At 37.5% G+C, this 20,564-nt stretch overlaps 1 protein-coding gene across 3 annotated transcripts in view; it reads left to right on the plus strand.

Annotated features, from left to right (window-relative positions):
* NAV3 (neuron navigator 3) overlaps positions 1 to 20,564 on the plus strand; it is a 786,639-nt gene that overhangs the window by 648,674 nt on the left and 117,401 nt on the right. For all 3 annotated transcript variants that reach the window (XM_045844968.1, XM_045844966.1, XM_045844967.1), the window contains exon 13: positions 5,420 to 5,539. In XM_045844968.1, the coding sequence (XP_045700924.1) occupies positions 5,420 to 5,539 (120 nt within the window). The remainder of the gene's footprint in view (positions 1 to 5,419; positions 5,540 to 20,564) is intronic.

Raw genomic sequence — 20,564 nt, forward strand, 5'->3', positions numbered from 1 at the left:
ACTCCCAGCCATCCCACTGACCCGGTGAGACTGTCCACTTGTCTACTGTATACACTTCTCTCTAAGGAGTTGGTTTTGTGTGTGTGTGTTTTTTTACAAACAAATATAACAGATCTTTATAGCAATCATGAATTATTAATGTAGTTTTCTTAGCTCGTGCATTTGATCTAGGGGACAATTCTTAATGTTATCTGTTGAAAGGAAAATGCTGAACTAGAGTTCCTTTGAGATTAAAACAAAACAAAATAAAACAAAACAAAACATCTAAACTTCAGATGCCCTGTGTCTTCATGCCACTGAAAAATAGCTCATTATAAAGATAAAAATTAAATAAAAAATAGCTCACTGTAACAGACAATGGGTAATATGAGATATGGAATGTGAAAACATAGTATCCTAGGAATATAAGGTAGAAGCATAGGTTTGGAATCTTCCCAGATCCTCACAAAAACAGACAAAGCAACTGGATAACAAAACGAAAAAATCATGATTACTCTTTACACAAACACAAAAAGATGACGACAAGGTATCATTTCAAAACCAACGTATAAGCAATTAGGGACAAACAGCCATGGGCCAAAGGACCAGCATGGTCTCGGCATGTTTGTGAGAAGTTATAGAGGGTAGCAGTGGGGCATCTGATAATGCTGAAAACAGGAGAACCCAAGAACAGCCAAGAGAAACTGAGGAGAAAGCACACAGGGCTTTAGATCTAAAGACAGCCGCTGAAGCTCAGAGGGGTTTTGACCACGTGACCAGCTGGGAACAGTACGGGTTGAAGATCTTGTCTGAGGGAATGGAGCAATCTCGCTCCTATGAATTTATTAAACTGCCCATCTGCAGCTCCCTTTCAGGGCAGTGTCCCAAACTGAACAGAACACGGCATAAGGCAAAAAGGCAGTCGGCATAGAACTGGGAGATGGGAACAGAGTCAAAAATGTCAAAAGCTAATTGCCATATTTTTAAATGCTACACAAAAATAATAGAGGCCTTTACTGTGTAAAATCAGGTTTTTAAACCAAATTTATTTTATTTAGAAAAATTAATTTCATGTAAAAATAACCAAGAGAAAATATCTGTATGAAACCTCATATGCAACACATATAACTAATAATGGATTAGTATCAGTGAGGAAAGAAAAAACAAACAAACAAAACAAAGCATAGAATCTAATAGTAAGATGAGCAAAAGGCATAAACAGACATTTCAAAGATAAAACAAAAATGGCCCATTACAAAGTAAAACTATTATTTACCTGCTTGGTAATCTGGATGGAACTTGAGAATTTTCATCCATTGGCAACCAGGAGTTTACTCTGAAACTAGTTTGAGAACTATTTATCAGTGACTAGTACAACTTAGCACCTGCATGTGTCTCTTAGGACCTGGTGAGTCTCTTCGTAGCTACAGACTTCAGATAAGCGCCAGCCTGTAACGTGTGAGCGCAGATGTTCAGGGCAGCATCGTTGTAACAGCAGAGGAGGAAAGACAGCTCAAATGTCCATATTATGGAGTGCATTGGTAAAACAGAGCTGCATGCCTGTAAAATGAATAGTACATCAAAATAGATAATTTGCAAAAATGTAATTTTGAGTGAAGGAAAGTAGTCACAAAAATACATATATTACGATTCAATTTATTTAAAGTTCAAATCCAACAGATGCTAAGCAATGTATAGATATTTAAGGATCCATGCCCATGTGGTAAAACTATAAAGAAAAGTAAAGGAATCCTTAACACAAAGCCCAGCACAGTGGATTTCTGTGGAAGGGAGATTTGGGGATATTATTGGAAGGAGCCTATATGGGCATTGAAGAAGTAGAAAATGTTCTGTTTTGGATACCAGGTAATAGACATGTGAAAATTGATATTTTTATTATTTAAACATATGTGCATAAACATATTTCTCTGTAAATCTTTCTTTAGGAAGCATGGAGTAGCTGTGATGGTAGCATTATATATCTTTATGTTGATATCTTTTTTTCCCGTTTCACTGATTTCAGACAAAACTAGAGCATAGTTATGCAGATTCACAGATTTGAACAGATGCCATCTTGTAACACGTAGGGGTGGTGACTGACAAGAAGAGTTTATGCTATTGTTGATAGGCCTGTGGGAAATCCTCACATTTATGCATAAGAAGCAGTTGAATATCTCATTCTGGAACAGGGTGGCTCCATAGGGCCTGGAAGTACTGATTTGGAAACAGGCACCTAAAGGAAATATGCCTTAAGTATGTCAGGTTTGTCTATGCAGAAGAAAAAGAGAGTTGACAGTGGAAGGGAGGAGGATTGGAAATGCTTTGTGAGACTATTGGGGTTTTTAATGTGAATCATTTTATAGCTTATAGAATTTGAACATGGCAAAAATTAGCCTAAGACTTTCATAGTTGGAGAGAAATCTTTTTAAAGATTTTATTTATTTACTTTTAGAGAGAGGAAAAGGGAGGGAGGGAAACATCAATATGTGAGAGATACATCTGCAGTTGCCTCTCACACACCCCCAAGTGGGGACCTGGCCCCAAACCCAGGCATGTGCTCTAACTGGGAATCAAACCAGCAATCTTTCAGTTCTCAGGCTAGTGCTCAATCCACCAAGCCACACCAGCCAGGGCTGAGAGAATTTAATTTTGTCTTTAACTTTCACAAGTTTCCTTTAAAACATTTCTTTGTACCAGTCTTCCTTATAACTATTACTTCTTCTTAAACTTATCTTAGCTGATAGTTTTGAAGTTAAGATATAACATTGTTAAAAAATACTTCTTAAATTTTCCATTATTCTTTCAAAATGATTCCCTAACATTTATAGCTCCCAGATTATAGCATAATTTTTCTAGGGGAACAATGAAATTTATGTTCTTTTAGATTTTTAAATCCTCTGGAAAGAATGAAAAGAAGAAGAAATTACCAAGAAAAATTTAAATTGGAAATTTATTTACTCATGTGATGCCTGTTTTAATTTTTCAAATAACAAACTCATGGTTCTATTGTGAAAATGCCACACCAACATTCAAATGACAGAGTACATGTAAACAGAGGAATTTATACACTGACTTTTTGGGGGTTCAATTAATACCTGTCCTAAACCTATTTGATGTTAACTGGAAAATCGGAGGGGCCAAAGAGAAATAAATGTCCTTTGAAAGGCTTCCTGAAAAAATAGTTTTTTTTTCTAATTGGAAGTTTTATATATTTTTTTAATTTTGAAAATTAGTTTTAAAGCAGTTAATCTTTTTCTATAGAACTTAGCTTTTCTCTAAATATTGAATAATTGAAATGTTATGTTTCTAATAGAAATGGTCTTTTATCTTACTTCCTTTCACATGCATCACGATTACAGGGTAAACTTGCTGAGACCAGATGTGATGGTTCCTTCCTACAAAGTGGAAGCCTTTAAAATTCAGCTGAACAAACATTTAATATATTTGTTGAGCCCAAACAATATACAAAGCACTTTACTGAACATTTTTGGAGATACACAGATGACTAACAGACCTATAAGATGTAAAACATAACATGTAATGTTACAACTTCCTCCAGAGGTTAAGTTTAGGATTAAGTACATTGATAGCTTAAAAAAAAAATCTCATTTTCTGGAGAAAGATTGCTAAAGATTTGCTCTGATCCTCACCTTTTTAAAACACAATTTTAAAAAGAGAGTGAATGAGAAAAATATTTGCTACTAAACACTTTTACTTTATCAGAAATTCCATATACTCCACCTTAAGAGAAGAGGCAATAACCACGTTGAGAAGGTCAACTATCCCTTTACTCTTTAATTGTACCATTTTGTATCACTCAACAGAGTACAGGGAGTGGTGCTCATAATCAGGAATTCATGATCAAGAAAAGTTAAATCTCATCTAGTACTCTCTGTTTAAAAGAGTATGTCAATGTTCTATGCACTTTGGAGCCAAAGTCCCCTTTTTGCTTTTTAATTTTGGTGGAAATAAATTCTTCACTTATCAGGAAAATTAACCATGTAGAATGCCTTGTAAGGATAATGCATTATGACTTAGTGTTATTGTTTTGTATATAAAATTCATGTTTTCTTTTCAAAATGTACAGGAAAGATTGGGAATAAGGTAATCTAGAGGGCTCGCATATGTATTTCTTCTTTAATCATCACCAAACCTACCTGCTGGAGCTTTTATTCTTCCCATTTTCAGAGGAAAAAATGGATACACAGTTTATGAGACTTATTCAAGATCCTTCAACGAGTATTACAGAATATACTAATCATGTAGATAATAAGCCAATTTCATAATCCTAGTATAGCAATTTGGTGAATGTTCAGTATGATTGTGATTAAATTTTTTGATACTGAAAAGTGAAATCAACTCGAATTTAAACAAAATGGGCAATGATTATCAAGAAGCAAGGATATCTCCTAGAGCCAAAGGGCGAGCTGTGAGGCTGAAACCACGTGGGCAAGCTTGTCTGCTTTTTCGGGTGCACCTGCATCATTCTTTTTACTTTGCTGACAAGCTTTCTCTGAGACTCTTTGCATCTAGTGGAGACAAATACCCACAACTTCTGGGTTTTCATTGTTATTAACTCTATTCACATAGATTGAGTCTTTATCCCAGTTGTCAAGAAAAAAAAATTCAACTGGCCTAGCAGGTGGGGTGAGATTAAACACCCTGTTTTAATCCTCCTTGGTCAAGCAGGATTACGTAACAGCAAGCTGGCTGAGGCTGTGCCAGACCGGGTGCTGGTGGAGGTCCTGTGACAGGAGGGACCTCGACCTCAGAGACAGGAAGTGGGGCAGATAGTGTGGCCCTTCAGTTCAGATAGCAATACATGGCTAAGATCACAGTTTCTGGAGCAAACTTTTTAGATCCATTTCTCAATTCTGCCAGGACTGGTTGAGTGACCTTGTATAAATCCTTAACCTTTTTGTGCATACTATTTTTATCTCTAATGTGGAGATAATAATGTTATTACATGTAAACTATTTGAGAAGTTCCTGGCAACATATTAAATACTTAATGCATCTTGGTTACTATTTTATGATAGTGGCCAATTGTAGCCTATTTTCTACTTATCAAATCAATTAATCTTAGTTCTACTAATGTTCATACCCCTTGGCCATCAGTGCTTCAAAAATGACATGATCTTACTATAGTTTGCTAAGAGCTATGTGATTTACAAGCATGTTCAAAATATTGATGACAAAAGGGGGAAAACAGAAGGTTTTGTAATTGGCTCTAGTTACTTGTTGTAGTGAGGAAGATTGATTTTCTAATAAACGAACATATTCTGATTTTTCCTGGTGAGTATAATGTTTATGTAGAAGAAACTATAATAGAGGATATTTGCATAATTATTGAAAAATGTGAACATGATTTGCTTATTAAGTGCAATTACACAGATGATGCCATTTAATTTTCTGCTGATTGATCGTATGTTTATTTTCAGGTACATGACAGATGGAGGACTCAACCTGTATACGAGAAGTCTGAACCGAATGCCAGACACAGTGACTTCCAGGGACACCGTTCAGAGAGGGGTTCACGACGTGACAGTCGATGCAGACAGGTAATGGCATCAGCATATATATGATAATGAGGGGCGTATCGAGCAATTTCATAAATGAGGTCCTAGGAGTTTTACAGTACAAATGAAAGGGACTTTATTTTGATACAATAATTATTTTGGAACATTTGCAAAACACTAAGGTGATTTTGCTTCAAGACTTCAAGACTCTTAAAACTCTATATACTAAAAAAAAATGGCATTGCTGGTGAGAATATTTAATTTTAGGTTAATTGGGAGCAAGATTTGATATATGGAAAGCAAAATTATAAACCAGATTTATGTTCTTTACTTGAAAAGAACTCTGGCTGATAAATTCCTTTCAATTTGGATACCCTCAGATGTACCTGCAGGCTAATGATGTAAAGATTGAAACATAATTTAAATTATCAGGTACAGTACAGTACGCTCGATGCTTTTCTTGTGGGGTTTGTTGAAAGCATATAACTCTCACTTTAGGCTAATTTCTGATTCATAATTATTTCAAATTGCCTGAAGGTAGGTGTGTGTTTCTGTGTGTGTGTTTCATACAGTAGTTATTATTTTGCTGGAAATTATTTTGTCAATTTTGTTAGAATCACTGCTATTAGTGAATGTTGTCTGTGTAAAGTAATGCTGTAAGACACACTTCTGACATAATTTTGCTCCCTCTTCACTCAGAATTTTGACTTGATTGAGTAGGAAAGCTGTACCCATCCTAGCACTACTATGTATCAATACTGAGAGTGGTCCCTTAACTCAGCCTTTATAAAAAGGGGGAAAGGTTATGTATGATTTAATGTATCCAGATTCGAAATAAGAGCTGTGTACGATTTCTTGTGCATTGTAGTACAGCCAGCTCCAAAGGCTAAACAGTGAATTCTGATATTGCTCTGCAGTTTCTCCTCTATCAAATGCTGCTGGCACTGGCCAGGTGGCTCAGTTGGTTGGAGTGTCATCCCATGGCGTGTCATACACCCAAAGGTTGAAGGTTCTGTTCCTGGTCAGGGCACATACCTGGGTTGCGGGTTCAATCCCCAGTTGGGGTGCATAGGAGAGACAACCAATCAGTATTTGTCACATCTCTCTGTCTCTCAAATCAATAAACATATCCTCAGGTGAGGATTTTAAAAAATTCTTCTGATATTTTAACTCCTGTTGGTCAAAGGAACTGTGTTGAGCCTCATACCAGTCTTCTAGGCTGTATGCCAGGTGTGTGTGTGTGTGTGTGTGAGAGAGAGAGAGAGAGAGAGAGAGAGAGAGAGAGAGAGAGAGAGAGAGAGGAACATGTGGTTATAAATGCCTTATGAAAACTTTTGCCACCCCACCCCCGAATTCCTCTTCAGCCCTTTCCCTCCCTGACTCCTTCACTGACTTCAGCCATCCTGGACTTCTTTCTGTTTTGGAACTGATGCTTTCTCTGCCTGGAATGCCCTTTTCTACATTCATTGCATTGCTGCCTCCATCACAACAGTTCTGTTGCAGCTTCATGTTACTTCCTCAGAGAGATGTTTCCAGGGTAGCTAAAACACATTTCATTTCCAGTCACTTTCTTGGCCATTACCTTATATTGTTTTCTCCAATTTACACATCACTTCTTGAACATACCATACTTACTTATTTCCATGTGTATTTTATATCTCCCTCATGACAATGCAATCCCATGAATGCAGAATTTTTGTCATAGTCAATATATGCCAAGCCTTTAACAAATGTCTGTGCAGTGAATGCACTCAGGAGCGAGTACAGGCTCCATTTCATACGGATCGGGCTAGCAGTGCCGACCCATTTGGTGGAGAGGCAGATGCTGCTGGGAAAGAGCCATGGTCCTGAAAACATGCTGTGTAAGAGAGGGACTGAGTTATGTGGGCAAATAAAAGGCAGTGACTAAAGAGAAAGAAATCCAAAGTGTGGACCACCTGTGTAATCTAATGACCCACACATTGTTAGCTGATAGTGGAAAACATTGAAGGACGGGAATATTTTGTTAGTTTTTGGGAAATGAGACTATTGTGGCAGAACCTAGGAATTAATACAAAGGTGACTTATTTTTGAGACAGTGGAGATAGCCAGCTCCCTTTGCTCCTGTAAGGTTCCTGATGGGGGCCTGACTGAGGAACCTCAGCCCACAGAGAGACCCAGCCACGCGCTCATAAATCGGAATCTATGCAAGTAGTGATTCTTAAGTGTGCTACCTGGACCTGCAGTGTTAGCATCACCCGGTTAGGCCTGCAAACTCTGCTGCATCTGAGGCCTAAGGAGTTCCAAGCTGTGGGTGGGGCCCAGCAATGTGAGCTCTAACCAGCCCTCCAGGTCCACTGTCTTAAAATTAATTAAACAGATGCTAGGCCTATGAAAATATAAACACTTAACATAGAAAAAAGACATTTCAAAGTTTCTTATCTACTGTATTAGATGTGTTCAGCCAAGGGAAAGAGAATATCAAAGTAACAATGGTACTAATTTTAAAAATAGATCAACTACTGATGTGTTGCACCTGAAATAATTGTCTAAGTTAGATTCAGCTTCTGAGGTTTATATATTTTCCAAAAGAATTATGCAATTTAAGAAATACAAAAACAAAGTTTAGTTGTTTCTGTATATTGAACAGCAAAAAATTAGAATGAAAAATCCTACTATCAGCAGAGAAAGGAGTTTCTCCTTTATTATAGATGAGTCTGAAGTTCTTTTAAAACCCAATATTCAGGAAGTGAGTCAGGGTGCATAACTTTTTTAAATGCATAGTCTTAAATATTATAGTTGTGTAAGTCCTTCTGTTAGTTTAAAACACCTCCTTATATGTTGGTTGGTTCACAAAATGCCCTTAATTCTGATGTCCATTCCACGTAAGACAGACGAGAATGGCTACAAGGCACTGCCCCCTTGTCAGTTTACTCAGAAAAGATCCGGGGAAGTCCTGCAGTTCAGAATCAGGCCTCCTTAACTGTATCTAATCTAGTGCTTTTCCCAATCACAGATGTGTCTATGATGCTATTTAATGTAATATTTTGAGAAATGCTAATTTAGACTAATGCCCTCATTTCATGGCTATAATAGCACAAGGATTGGGTCTTTTACCTCCTATACTTCCAGTTTCCAGCTACCTTAAGTGAAGATCTTTTAAAAATATGAAACATATTGACTCATTCTAGCAATTATTAAGTGATAAGGCTTGTGATAATTTACTGATAAGAAAGCTTAAAAGCAAAAAAAACAACATTGTCTTATCAAATTTTCACATTTCTGAGATGCAAAAGCTGCATCAAGTGAAAATGCACTTACATAATGGCAAGGTAGCCAGCTGGCTGGGACAGCACTGGGCCAGAGTTACTCGTGTTGCTCTGATGGATGGTATACGTTCCCCTTTGATCTAACTGGTTGAAGTGGCATGAGCAATGGAGAACAGCTGAGTTCCTCTTCCCAGCAAATTGAAATGACTCCAAGGAAAATAGGAGGGCTTTCAGCAGCCAACTGGAGTGTAGTTTAAGTATTTCATTACTCAAAGACATTGCAGTTCCTCTGCTTTCCATATTGATCTACCACCAACCACATTTCCTTACTAAACTAAGAAAAGATTAGAGAATGTGGCTACTCCTTGTAGACATGTTGGAGACTCTGGGAACTTTATAAATAAACTCATAACAGACGGTTAGAATGCGTGGACTTTATCCATTTGGCTCTGATTATAATGAGGTTAACTGTAATTCACATAGACTTAAATGGATTGTGCTATATTCAAAAGGTAATTTGGGGGGACAGGTGAGGGGATGTTGTTGTTTTGACCTTATTTACTCCTATTAATGTCCTTACACTGACTTCTATGTTAGCATTAATAAACTTTTGATTAATAAGTATATAATTACCTTCTAATCACCTGATAGCATAACAGCACCTTGAGTAAAAACAAAATAAATAATAAGATAAAGGGCTTTGAGTTTATTGGTCAGAGAGAATCATGTAAACAAAAGATAAAATGATAGTTAAGTTGACCAAGTAATAATAGATGTATATACAAAGTACATTAGAAGCACCAAAGGGAAATAAATAATAATTTCTACTTTGAAGACTTCAACAAGCAGTATGACTTGAATGGGCCCATAGAGAGAGCATAAGACTTTTTGATGTGTAGCCTGGAAGAAATCAGAAGGTTTGTGGGAGTAAAAGCACAGAGGCATGGAAGAGTTTGGTTTCAAGGAGATGTTAAAGAAAACAGGAGGAGGACAGTAGTTAAAGCCATAAAAACAGATTGTATAAGGAACTACTGCAGTATGAAAAAGAGAATGCAGTGTAGAATTGGGCTTACTTTTGAATTCAGCAAGAAAAAGTGGGGGAGTTATAGCCAACAATGTGGCGGTCAGTGGATGGACATATCGGGGGGTAAGAGGACATATCAGGGGAGGGGCTTCCTGCTAAACCTACTCAACAGGAGCTTTGCTGAAGGCAGGCTAGGGTTACCAGCTACTGAGGGTCGAGAATGAGGAATTTGCCAGCATTGAAGGTGGCCAGATATCAAGGGTGGGGATTCTCTCTGAGCTGACCCAGCAGGATTCTTACCAAAACCGGGCATGGAGGCCCAGCAAGGGGACAAAGTCAAAGCTAATGGGATTTTGCTAGCACCTGGTAATGTGGATACAGATGACAAGAAACAAAATATTTACAGGGCCATTCTCAAGTTCAACTAATTTTAATTAGTGCTTTTTTTTTTTTACTTCAAAGCAAGAGCACATGTTATAATCATTGCATTTAAACAGAACTCTTCCAAAGCAAATATTGAAGAAGGGTGGTACAAAGACAGGCAGACTGTTTAGGAAGTGACTGAAGAAGTCCAGGTGAAAGAATGAAAGCACCTAATTGAAGAGTGGATATGGAGACACCATTTCCAGAGGAAGGTGGATTTAATCTGTATGTGTTACTCTGCTAAGCTGCTGTAACAAAATATGACAGCTGGGGTGGCTTAAACAACAGATATTTATTTTCTCACAATTCCGGAGGCTACAAATCCATGATTACAATGATAGAAAATTAATTTTCTGGTGAGGTCTCTCTTCTTGACTTGTAGACAACCACCTTATCACTGTGTTCTCATGTGGCTTTTCTGTGCTCTGTCAGGGTCAAAAAGCAAAATAGCTACTGTCTATTTCTCTTTTGATAAGGATGCCAGTTGTATTGGAATAGAGCCCCACCCTTATGACCACATTTATTCTTAATTATCTCAGTAAAACTCTGTCTCCAAAATAGACACATTGGAGGTTAGGACTTCAACATATAAATTTTGGAGAGGCGGGTGGGGGCACAATCCAACCCATATCACTGTGTAAATCCCAGGTGGTTTTATTCTTGGAGATACAGTTTCAGTCACTGTATACATACTAGATTAAAGTAGTGAGTATATATGTCATATGCACATTACAAGCTCAGATCCTACAGGAATCAGGAAGATGACATAAAATGAATGAAGCAAAAGAGAGATGGTAAACATGACCTCTCCAAAGGGTGAAATCGCCCTGAGGTCCAGAGGTTGCTTCCTGTAGAAGTGTACCAATTTGGAGAGGAGGGCTGAGGGTTGCCAAACCATTGGAGTTTTCAAGTGATGTCAAGAGTCTGGGCTTTTGTGAGAAATCTCCTAATTTTAAAGTATTGTCAACTGTCTTAATAGAAATATGGGCTCAATAGGCAAACATACAAATTCCTTCAATGGCAAGTAATCTAGAAAATCACAGAGAGCCCTATATACAGTAAGACACAAGAGCATTCTCATGTATGGTCCCGTAAATGTCCCAGGTCCCATAAAGTTTCCCACAGAGGTACGTTCATGCTGGGAAACTCTCATTCTGTACACTGCCCACTGTACAGAATGAGAGTGCACCAGTGTGAGAAGCTGGCCCGTGAGGTGTAAAAGTACCTGAGCACATTTTCAAGTTTTTAGTGCAAGACAGGACAAATCTAAGGGCCACTTTCCAGCCACAACATCCCTCAGTGGAACTGGCCTCAGTAACTAATTAATTTTGTTTAAACAACTATATGAATCAACATTGAAGGCTAAGCACATATTTATAGCTGTGATGTAGTGTGAGAAAACAAGCCCTAACCCTAACCCTTGACATTTACAAAGCAAATAAAGGAAGCGTAGCCATTGGAGAGACAAAGAAATCAGCTCTAGCACAATGTCAAGAAACAGAGTTAACTGCTCACTTTGAGGTGGAGAGAAGAGGAAACAGGCAACAAAGTCAAATTCCATGGACAAGTGCAGTTAGGTGAAGAAGGCTTATGCTAAAAAGTAAAGAAGAGTAATATGAAATTTAACATTTTAAAGGTAGAAGTCTCCTGGATGATTAAGCAAGGTACAAGCCCCACCCCGAATTACTAAAATAGAATGGCCAAAGACATCAAAATTTGGTTATTCAGATGATGTATTAGGGTCGTCACTAAGTCAATGTGATGACATAATGAGTCTCAAAGCAGAGGGACCTGAAGCTCCAGACACCAAATTCTGTATTAAATATGAACAAAATTATGTAAAATGTAATAGCAAAGATATCTTTTTAGGTCTATTCTGGATTGTCTATTACACTGTTATCTAATTATATTCCTAAATATAGTGATAGTTGATTTCAGTTATAAACTAATCAATTTTACTATTGGTTTTTAAATTTTTAATTGTGACCTTTTGATAATGTAAGAGCATAATGCATCATAGAAATTAGTATTTTTGTACTGTAGTAACTGACAAATTGGTTTGATTTGCAGTACTACAATCCAGATGCTGAAATCAAGTTGAGGAAGGAGTTTGCAGAAGGCCCTGAGGAGCTGCCCTGATCTCAGGTGCCTCTCAGGTTACCAGTCACTGCAACTCTGACAACAGTAGGGGAAGCCTTAACACAAACATCCACTCAGACTGAATCCCTTGATAGGGTTGGGGAGAGAGACTTTTTGTCTGCCCTCTTAGGTTTAGTGTTTGGTGACATGCAAATTACACTGACAAAAGACAGATTATCAGAAAAAAGACAGATTTTTAAATTCATGTATGTGTTTGTTCACAGAAAATGTGACTCAAGGATCCAGTTAGAATTTGGGGCAAAATAGGGGAAGGAGGGTGGGAGAAAGGCACTTGTGCAGGGGAAGCAAATGCCTTCTGGGAAAGGTAAATGGTCCCTTAGAGGGAGAGATGGGAGCCCTGACGGTTGGTTGTGAGATGTCTGTTGTGGTGACGTTTTATCCCGACTTCTTATTTCTGGTGATAGGAGGCAGTCCTCTCTGGTTGTAAAATTCACAAGGAGCAGGTATATGATGGTAGAATTCTTTGGTGATGCTCTACTTTTAGGCAGATATAGGAGTTTAGAAAACAAAAATTTAAAAAGGCCCAACTCTTCACAGTGGTATATGTTGAATCCCTTTACCCTACATCTACTGTTGTTAGCAATGTGCAGAAAATTTCACTGAGTCCATAAAGAGAACCATGACAAAATCTTAGAAAGTTAGCTGGGGAGTCAATTCTGAGGGATGGAGGTCTTTCAGATTTCCATGACCTCACCAGATAGGAGAAGTGAAGGCAACAGATATTCTCCTAAGCCACCAAGCAAATATCTCCAGGGTTTAGATTCACGATGCTTGCCACTAGTCTGTGTACATTCTAATAATGTATTCCATTCTGTGCTGATTTGTTCCAGCATAATCACAGAATGAGTATATTGCCACATCTTAAGTATTTCCTTCATTAGCTTACTGGCTCTCCATAGTAATTAAAAGCAAACACAAGGAAGAGTAAGAGGCTGAGATAAAAATAGATAAAATAAAGATAATTACTTCATTTCATAATAAAATGCCCTGCAATTTTCTTCTCCCTCATTTCTTTACTTTAAGTAGAAAGATGGAAAAACTGGGGAAGTAGAAAATGCTTTAGTTGCCTTCTCACTTTCCCCAGGTACCTGCTCACCAACACAGGCTTGGGAACTGAGGCTGAACTTTGTCCCAGTTCTCAGAATTAACTGACCTCATTGTAAATAATCTTATTAACTTCCAGTAGTTTTAAGTAATACCTCTCATAGAATGAATTCACAATGAAGACATATATTGAGAACCTTTTGTCTGCCAAGCACTGTGCTCAATCCCGTGGACATTCCAGTCAGAGGTCTTAATTAAGACATTAGAGAAGGGATTGTTAAAGCCGAGAGAGAGAGAGAGAGAGAGGGAGGGGGAGAGGGAGAGGGAGAGGGAGAGGGAGATACCCAAAGAATTCTTGGATAGTACAAGTAGCACAAGTTGTGGATATTCTTGGTTGGGACACCTTTTAATATCTTTCAAAACATACACACAGGTGGCTCTAAGCTCTAGCACCTCCCTTTAAGATTGCTCCTGACGTTAAACTTGACCAGAGCTAAACTTTACCATTTTAGAAGTGATCTCCCAATAGAGGAGATGGTTCTCAGCTCTCTTATTGTGCAGTATTTCTACCATATCTCTTTCCAAAACAATTTAGTAATGAATCTTATGAAGACGACGACGACGACGATGATGATGATGATGATGATGGTGGTGGTGGTGGTGGTGGTGGTGGTGATGATGATGGAGTCAAGACAGTTACAATAAAAATAGCTATAGTCACTACCAATAATGAGGGCATAGTATGTGTAGACAGCATGCCATAGTATTTAAATACATTATTTTATCTTTAAAACAGCCCTATGAAGTGGGTTTTATTCCTGCCATTTTGGGAGACAAAGAGTTCTTTGACCAACTGCCTTGCCCATAGAGTCTCTGTTAATAAATGGCAAGATTTGAATTCAGTTCTTATGCTCTTACTATTTTTCATAAAGTTACTAAGGTAATGCAGATGAAGGTTTTTTATATTAGTATATGATATTTTCTGATTTTTAGAGTTATTTAATTTTTCCATTTTGGTTAAAAATACACATAAAATATAAATAGATCTTTTTTATTCAACTTCATTGATGTCAATGATTATGTTTCTTCAGTATGCAATCATATTCTAGGTCTACTGCAGATTGCCAATAAACCTAAAAACACAATTAATGGAACAACATTTTCACATTCATTAGAGCTTCTAAAGCACTGTTTAAATTGTAAATACCAGTAAAGCAATTTAGCAGTATTTTGTTATTTTATATATATAATTCTAGCAGAGTCTGAAATTTTTCTACTGAAATACCTTCTAACAGGCTCAAGAAAATCACAGAAAAATGGAAAGAGGTGAAATATGTTCAGCTTATGTGCAGAAAAATACTAAAAGAGTACTCACATGAACAGAAAAGCAATTTGGGCCTTTTATATTACATGACTTTTTTCTACAAAGAAATAAAACTGGAGACATCGTGTCAGCTAATTGTTTGATTAGATTTGATTTAAGAAGTTACATCTATACATGAAACATTTGTTTTTTTCCCTGCAAGAACAAAGGGTGAATTTTTTTTTAATAGGCTAACAAATGGGGTGAGACATTCAATTTGGAATAATTGAATTGAAGGCTTCCAGCTGACAGCTGATGAATTCTGCATCTTCACTCTAGCTACATAGAGTGGGTGGCATAGCCTTATTTGAGTCATATGTGCTCCATTTATATTCTTTTTTCTTGCTTGACTTAATTTGTGTTTGAAATGGTTAAATTATTTATGTGTGCTGGATTATGTTATGCATTAACAGAACTGCCATATGTTTTTTCAGATAAGTTGCAAGTGAAAGTGTATTCGTTACAAATCAGTGCTTATTTTCTGAATTAAAGTTATCTAGTTATTATAAAGCTTTTCTGTGATTATTGAAGAAAATTTACAGAGTAAATAAAAGTATAGAGAAGAATCTAAAAATAATCCATAAATCTCCCATCCTCTAAACAACTGAGATTGTTGCTTTGATGTTTTTCCTCCCAGGCTTGCTTACCAGCCCTCTTTACACAGCTTGGGTTATGCCACCTACACATATTACCCTGCTTCCTTTTCTTAACTTACATAGTGAACAATATCACATAGTATGAAAGATTATTTTACATTATGAATTTTAATGATTTTATGTTATTCTACTATATGGAAAAACTATATATAAGGAGGTTGTTTAGTCAACCATTACATTTAAGAAATTCATCAAATTTCTGATTTTATTGGCAAAGTCATTAGCAGAATTTTTCTGATATGATTATAGAACTATATCCATGTATTTGTTTTCTAAAACACCCCAGAAATTTGAATAAACTGAGAGAATGCCTCACATATATTCATGTGCATATTTGTTTATATGTGTCTGTGTTTATATATATATATATGTTATTTATATTAGGTAAAAGAAATCACTATAGAAATTATAAAATATTTTGAACTGAATAATAACACTACATATTAAAATTCATGGGATGTGGTGGAAAATCATGCTTAGAGGAAAAAAATTTAAGCAAATTTTATTTTTCAAATTTTTATTTATTGGTTAAGTTTAGAGAGAAGAAGGGAGAGAGAAACATGGATTTGTCGTTACACTTATTTATGCATTCATTGGTTGATTTTTTTTAATAGAATGGCAAGCTCTGCAGCTATGGAGTTTTTTATTTTTTTCAGTTCTGATTTTATTTTTTAGTATATTTTATTGACTATGCTATTACAATTTTCCCAATTTCTTTCTCCCCTTCTTCCCCCTGTCTGCCCTGCACCACCCAGCCTTCCAGCATCCCCCCTCCCCCTTAGTTCATGTCCATCTTGTCCATGGTTTGTACATATAAATTCTTTGGCTTCTTTGTTTCCGATACTATTCTTAACCTCCCCCTGTCTATTTTATACCTACCAATTATGCTTCTTATTCTCTATCTTTCCCCCCATTCTTCCCCTCCCCCTCCCCACTGATCACCCTCTGTGAGATAGCCATTTCTCTGCTTCTAGTTGTTTGCTTAGTTTTTGTTTTTGTTTTAGGTTCAGTTGTTGCTAGTTGTGAGTTTGTTTGCCATTTTTCTGTTCATATTTTTTATCTTCTTACTCTGAGATAAGCCCCTTTGACATTTCATATAATAAGGGCTTGGTGATGATGATACCAAGTTTGAAGAAGCAGCCAAGTTTCAGCCAATAGTTTTTACCATCTATTTATCAGCAGGAAAATTTAGCTGACAAAATACTTTAAAATTACAACAAGCTCATGAATCCTGACAGTTTATATAAAACCATAAATGTATACTTGAAATAAAAAATCTAAAATTAAAGCTAAATTATAAATTAATCTTAAGGAATGAGATTTACACAGAAAATTACACAGAACTCCTTTAACTTGACCGTATCTGGGAAGCACTTTATTTGCCCTTCCATTCTAAATGATAGTTTTGCTGGATAGAGTCATCTTGGATTTAGGTCCTTGCCTTTCATGACTTTGAATACTTCTTTCCAGCCCCTTCTTGCCTACAAGGTTGCCTTTGAGAATTCAGCCAATAGTCTTTTGGGAACTCCTTTTCTCTTGCTGATTTTAAGATTCTCTCCTGATCTTTCATCTGGCTAATGTAATTATGATGTGCCTTGGTGTGCTCCTCCTTGGGTTGAACTTCTTTGGGACTCTCTGAGCTTCCTGGACTTCCTGGAAGTCTATTTCCTTTGCCAGACTGAGGAATTTCTCCTTCATTATATTTTCAAATAAGTTTTCAATTTCTTGCTCCTCCTCTTCTCCTTCTGGCATCCCTATGATTCGGATGTTGGGATGTTTAAAGATGTCCTGGAGGTTCCTAAGCCTCTCCTCATTTTTTAAAATTCTTGTTTCTTCATTGTGTTCTGGTTGACTACTTATTTCTTCCTTCTGGTCCAAACCATTGGTTTGAGTCCTGGTTTCCTTCCCATCACTGTTGGTTCCCTGTGCATTTTCCTTTCATTTACTTTGCATAGTGTTCACTCTTTCCTCAATTTTGTGACCATGGTCAACCATTTCTGTGAGCATCCTGATTACCAGTGTTTTGAACTGTGCATCTGATAGGTTGGTTGGCTGTCTCTTTGTTGCTTAGTTGTATGTTTTTCTGGAGTTTTGATCTGTTCTTTCATTTGGGGCATTTTTTTTGTCTCAGAGCACCTGTTGAGTAGTAAGGGGAGGAGCCTTAGTTGTTCAGCAGGGTGGGGCAACCCAGGTCACTTCGATGTGACACTATGTTGGGAAGGGGTCTGAGAGGGAACAATGGCACTTGCTCTGCTCTCTGCCAGATTTCAGTCACTTCTCCCACTACCCACAATCAAATTGGGTCCTTCTGGATGCTGATTCCCGGGTGGGTGGGTTTGTGTACATTCTAGTACCCTGTGGGTCTCTCTAACAACTCTCCTGTGAGGCTGGGAGTTTCTCCCCCTGCCACCTCAACCCCCACGGATGTTTTCAATCAGATGTTTGAAGCTTTATTTCCCTGCACTGGAGCCCTGGGTTGTACAGTCTACCTCACTCCCCAGTTGTTTCTCCCAGTTTATCTGCATGCAAATGTGGGACCACCGCCCAATCCTGCAGCAGCCACCTTGCCTCAAGTCCTCTCCACCTGGCTGCCCTTTTCCACCCCTCCTACTGGTCTGGATGAATGTTTCTTCTTTAACTCCTTGTTGTGGGCCTTCCATACAGTTAGATTTTCTGTCAGTTCTGGTTGTTTTTTGTTTTTAAATTTGTAGTTGTCCTTCTTTTGGTTGTGCAAGGAGGCACAGTTTGTCTACCTATGCCTGAATCTTGGCCAGAAATAGCCCTCAAATTAGGTCGCATTTTGAGGTGCTGGGGGTTAGGACTCTGACATGTGAATTTTGCCTGGGATAGAGGAGTAGCATACAATTCACCCAGAACACTCTTATTCTCTTTGTACTATGTCTAACTCTATAGCTATGAGAAGATATAGTAACAAGTATGAGAGCTATATATATCCCTCTTCCTGTCCTAAATTTAAAGCCATGGTTTCTCAACAACCCTGCAGCATAATCATAGACAAATAGAACTGAATTGAGAAAAGAGAAAGATGATGCCTTGTAAGAATTTCACCTCAAGCATAAAATGCCCGGAAGAAAATGTGGAATACTATCAATCATCTGAATATTTAACATTTTAGGAAATGGGTAGCAATGTTTAGAAGAAACAAATTATAAGGAAAATTATTAATTTCGATCATATCTCTAACAAATATTCTGCTGTTCAACTGATTCCCTAATATATCAAAAATAAGATTCACACAAGCCATGTACATCCTCCTGAGTCCAAGCAGCAGAGTAATTTAGCTGTCATTTGAAACCCCCAGCTGTGAATGGGCCTTGTTACCAGGAGGAATCCCCCCTCATAGCTGCGACCATCACAGCACACAGAGCCGAGGGGCCACTGAGTCTCACAGCCAGGGTGATGATGAGCTAGCAGCGGAATTCTGAAGAGGATTTTTACACACTTATTTTTCAGTGAAAAGATTGTGTGAGGTTCTTAGATATAAATGCTTAGGTTTGTAGCTTATGTGTCAAAAACTGTCCTTGGAAAAAGCTCATCCATAGTCATCAATTTTGAAAGACACATGCTTTAAAACAGAGCATGCTGTTCTATCTCTTTGAAATCCTATTAGTCTACTGTTGATCCATGCATTATTTTCATGACTGATGGCATTTTTGTCAGCAAAAGGAGGCAGTAAATGTTGGTATATGTTGCTTGATATTTGGCATTTGATAACTCCTTCATTATGCCAATTCAACTTTAATAAAACTATTATAAAGAATAGGCATAAGATAAGAAAAATTTTCTACTACAGTGCCAACTACAATTCTCTTTTTTCCTTCTTTACACAGAAGACGGTGTTCAGTTAATTTTTAAAAACACTCACTTCTTTACAAATAAGCAAACAAACATAAGACTTCTTTAATTGACTAGAGAATGGCTAGATGCTCTGGAGCACTGACAATACCTCTAGAGTGGAGCCATCCTTCACGCAAACACTGGAGAAGGGATTAGGCCAGTCCTCCAAACGGAGTTTCTGACAGTTCCATACAGGCTAAGCAATGGTTGCTCCTGTGCTGACATACGGTAGTGGAGAAAGGGAAGGGGACCTCCATCTGTTTAACTGTGTGAGAGATGCTGTCCCAAGTGCTTTATATTTGTCATCAAAGGCACTGTATTCTGAATTTGGAAGAGGGCAACTACAGCATGGGGAGTGAACAAGTTTACCTAAATATGTTTTACCTCAATATTTTACAAATGTGCTTTGTTTGTATTTTAATATCTTATGAACATGTTCCTATCCCCCACCCCCACCATTTTGTTGACAGTAGAAACTCAAACTGTATCCACATGGGCTTTTGTGATTGACATTTCAGACTGGAAGAGTTTAGAGATAAGGTGCAGTTAAGATGTCTTTCTAACTTTAAAGCACAGTAGTATGTGTTCCCATGGTGTGATGAGGTTTAAAAGTGCAAAGCCAGAAGGAAGTGGAAGAGAGGACTGTCACACTACCTGAGCCGGCAGGCAGCAGGAGAGCAGGCCTCCCGCTTACATTCCCTAAAGATCAGTAGGAACCCTTTTGTGAAGTTCAGCTGTCTCTGTGACGGACAGAGTGAGCCTTACATTAATTGTTGAATGTTTTCTATCTTGAAACATGCATTTCAAATAAATTTTTACCTGCGTAAATGTTCTCTTTGGATTAAAGGCTTAATCGCTGCACTTTAGAGAGAGACTTTTCTTCACCTTCTGATTCCATTGTTATCGTAATTTCAGCAACTCGTTAACTCAGTGGGTGACAGTATTGATTATGACTTTTAGATTGCATTTTTTTCTCATTACATTTCTATCTAAAATGCTGGTGATTCTAACTCTCAATAGGTGGCCACCTTTGAGTTTTTCTAAGATCCTGGATTCATGGTAAGATGATAGTGTTCAAATTGACACTGGTGGTCACTAAGGAGCCTGGACTTTTTTCCAACTGTGATGCTCTCTGTTTGGCAGACACAATAGTATGTGTAGCCTTCTCTGCAGAACTAATCATGAAAGTCAAGTGCATGCTGCAGGTACAATCAGCACCATCTAATTATCTCAAACTTGTTTGTCTTATGACTCTACTTAGCTGAGCACATGCGTACAATAATAACAAGTT

This window comes from Phyllostomus hastatus, unplaced genomic scaffold, assembly GCF_019186645.2.
Source record: "Phyllostomus hastatus isolate PE091 unplaced genomic scaffold, TTU_PhHast_1.1 phas_contig_432, whole genome shotgun sequence".
In the NCBI taxonomy this organism is placed as follows: Eukaryota; Metazoa; Chordata; class Mammalia; order Chiroptera; family Phyllostomidae; genus Phyllostomus; species Phyllostomus hastatus.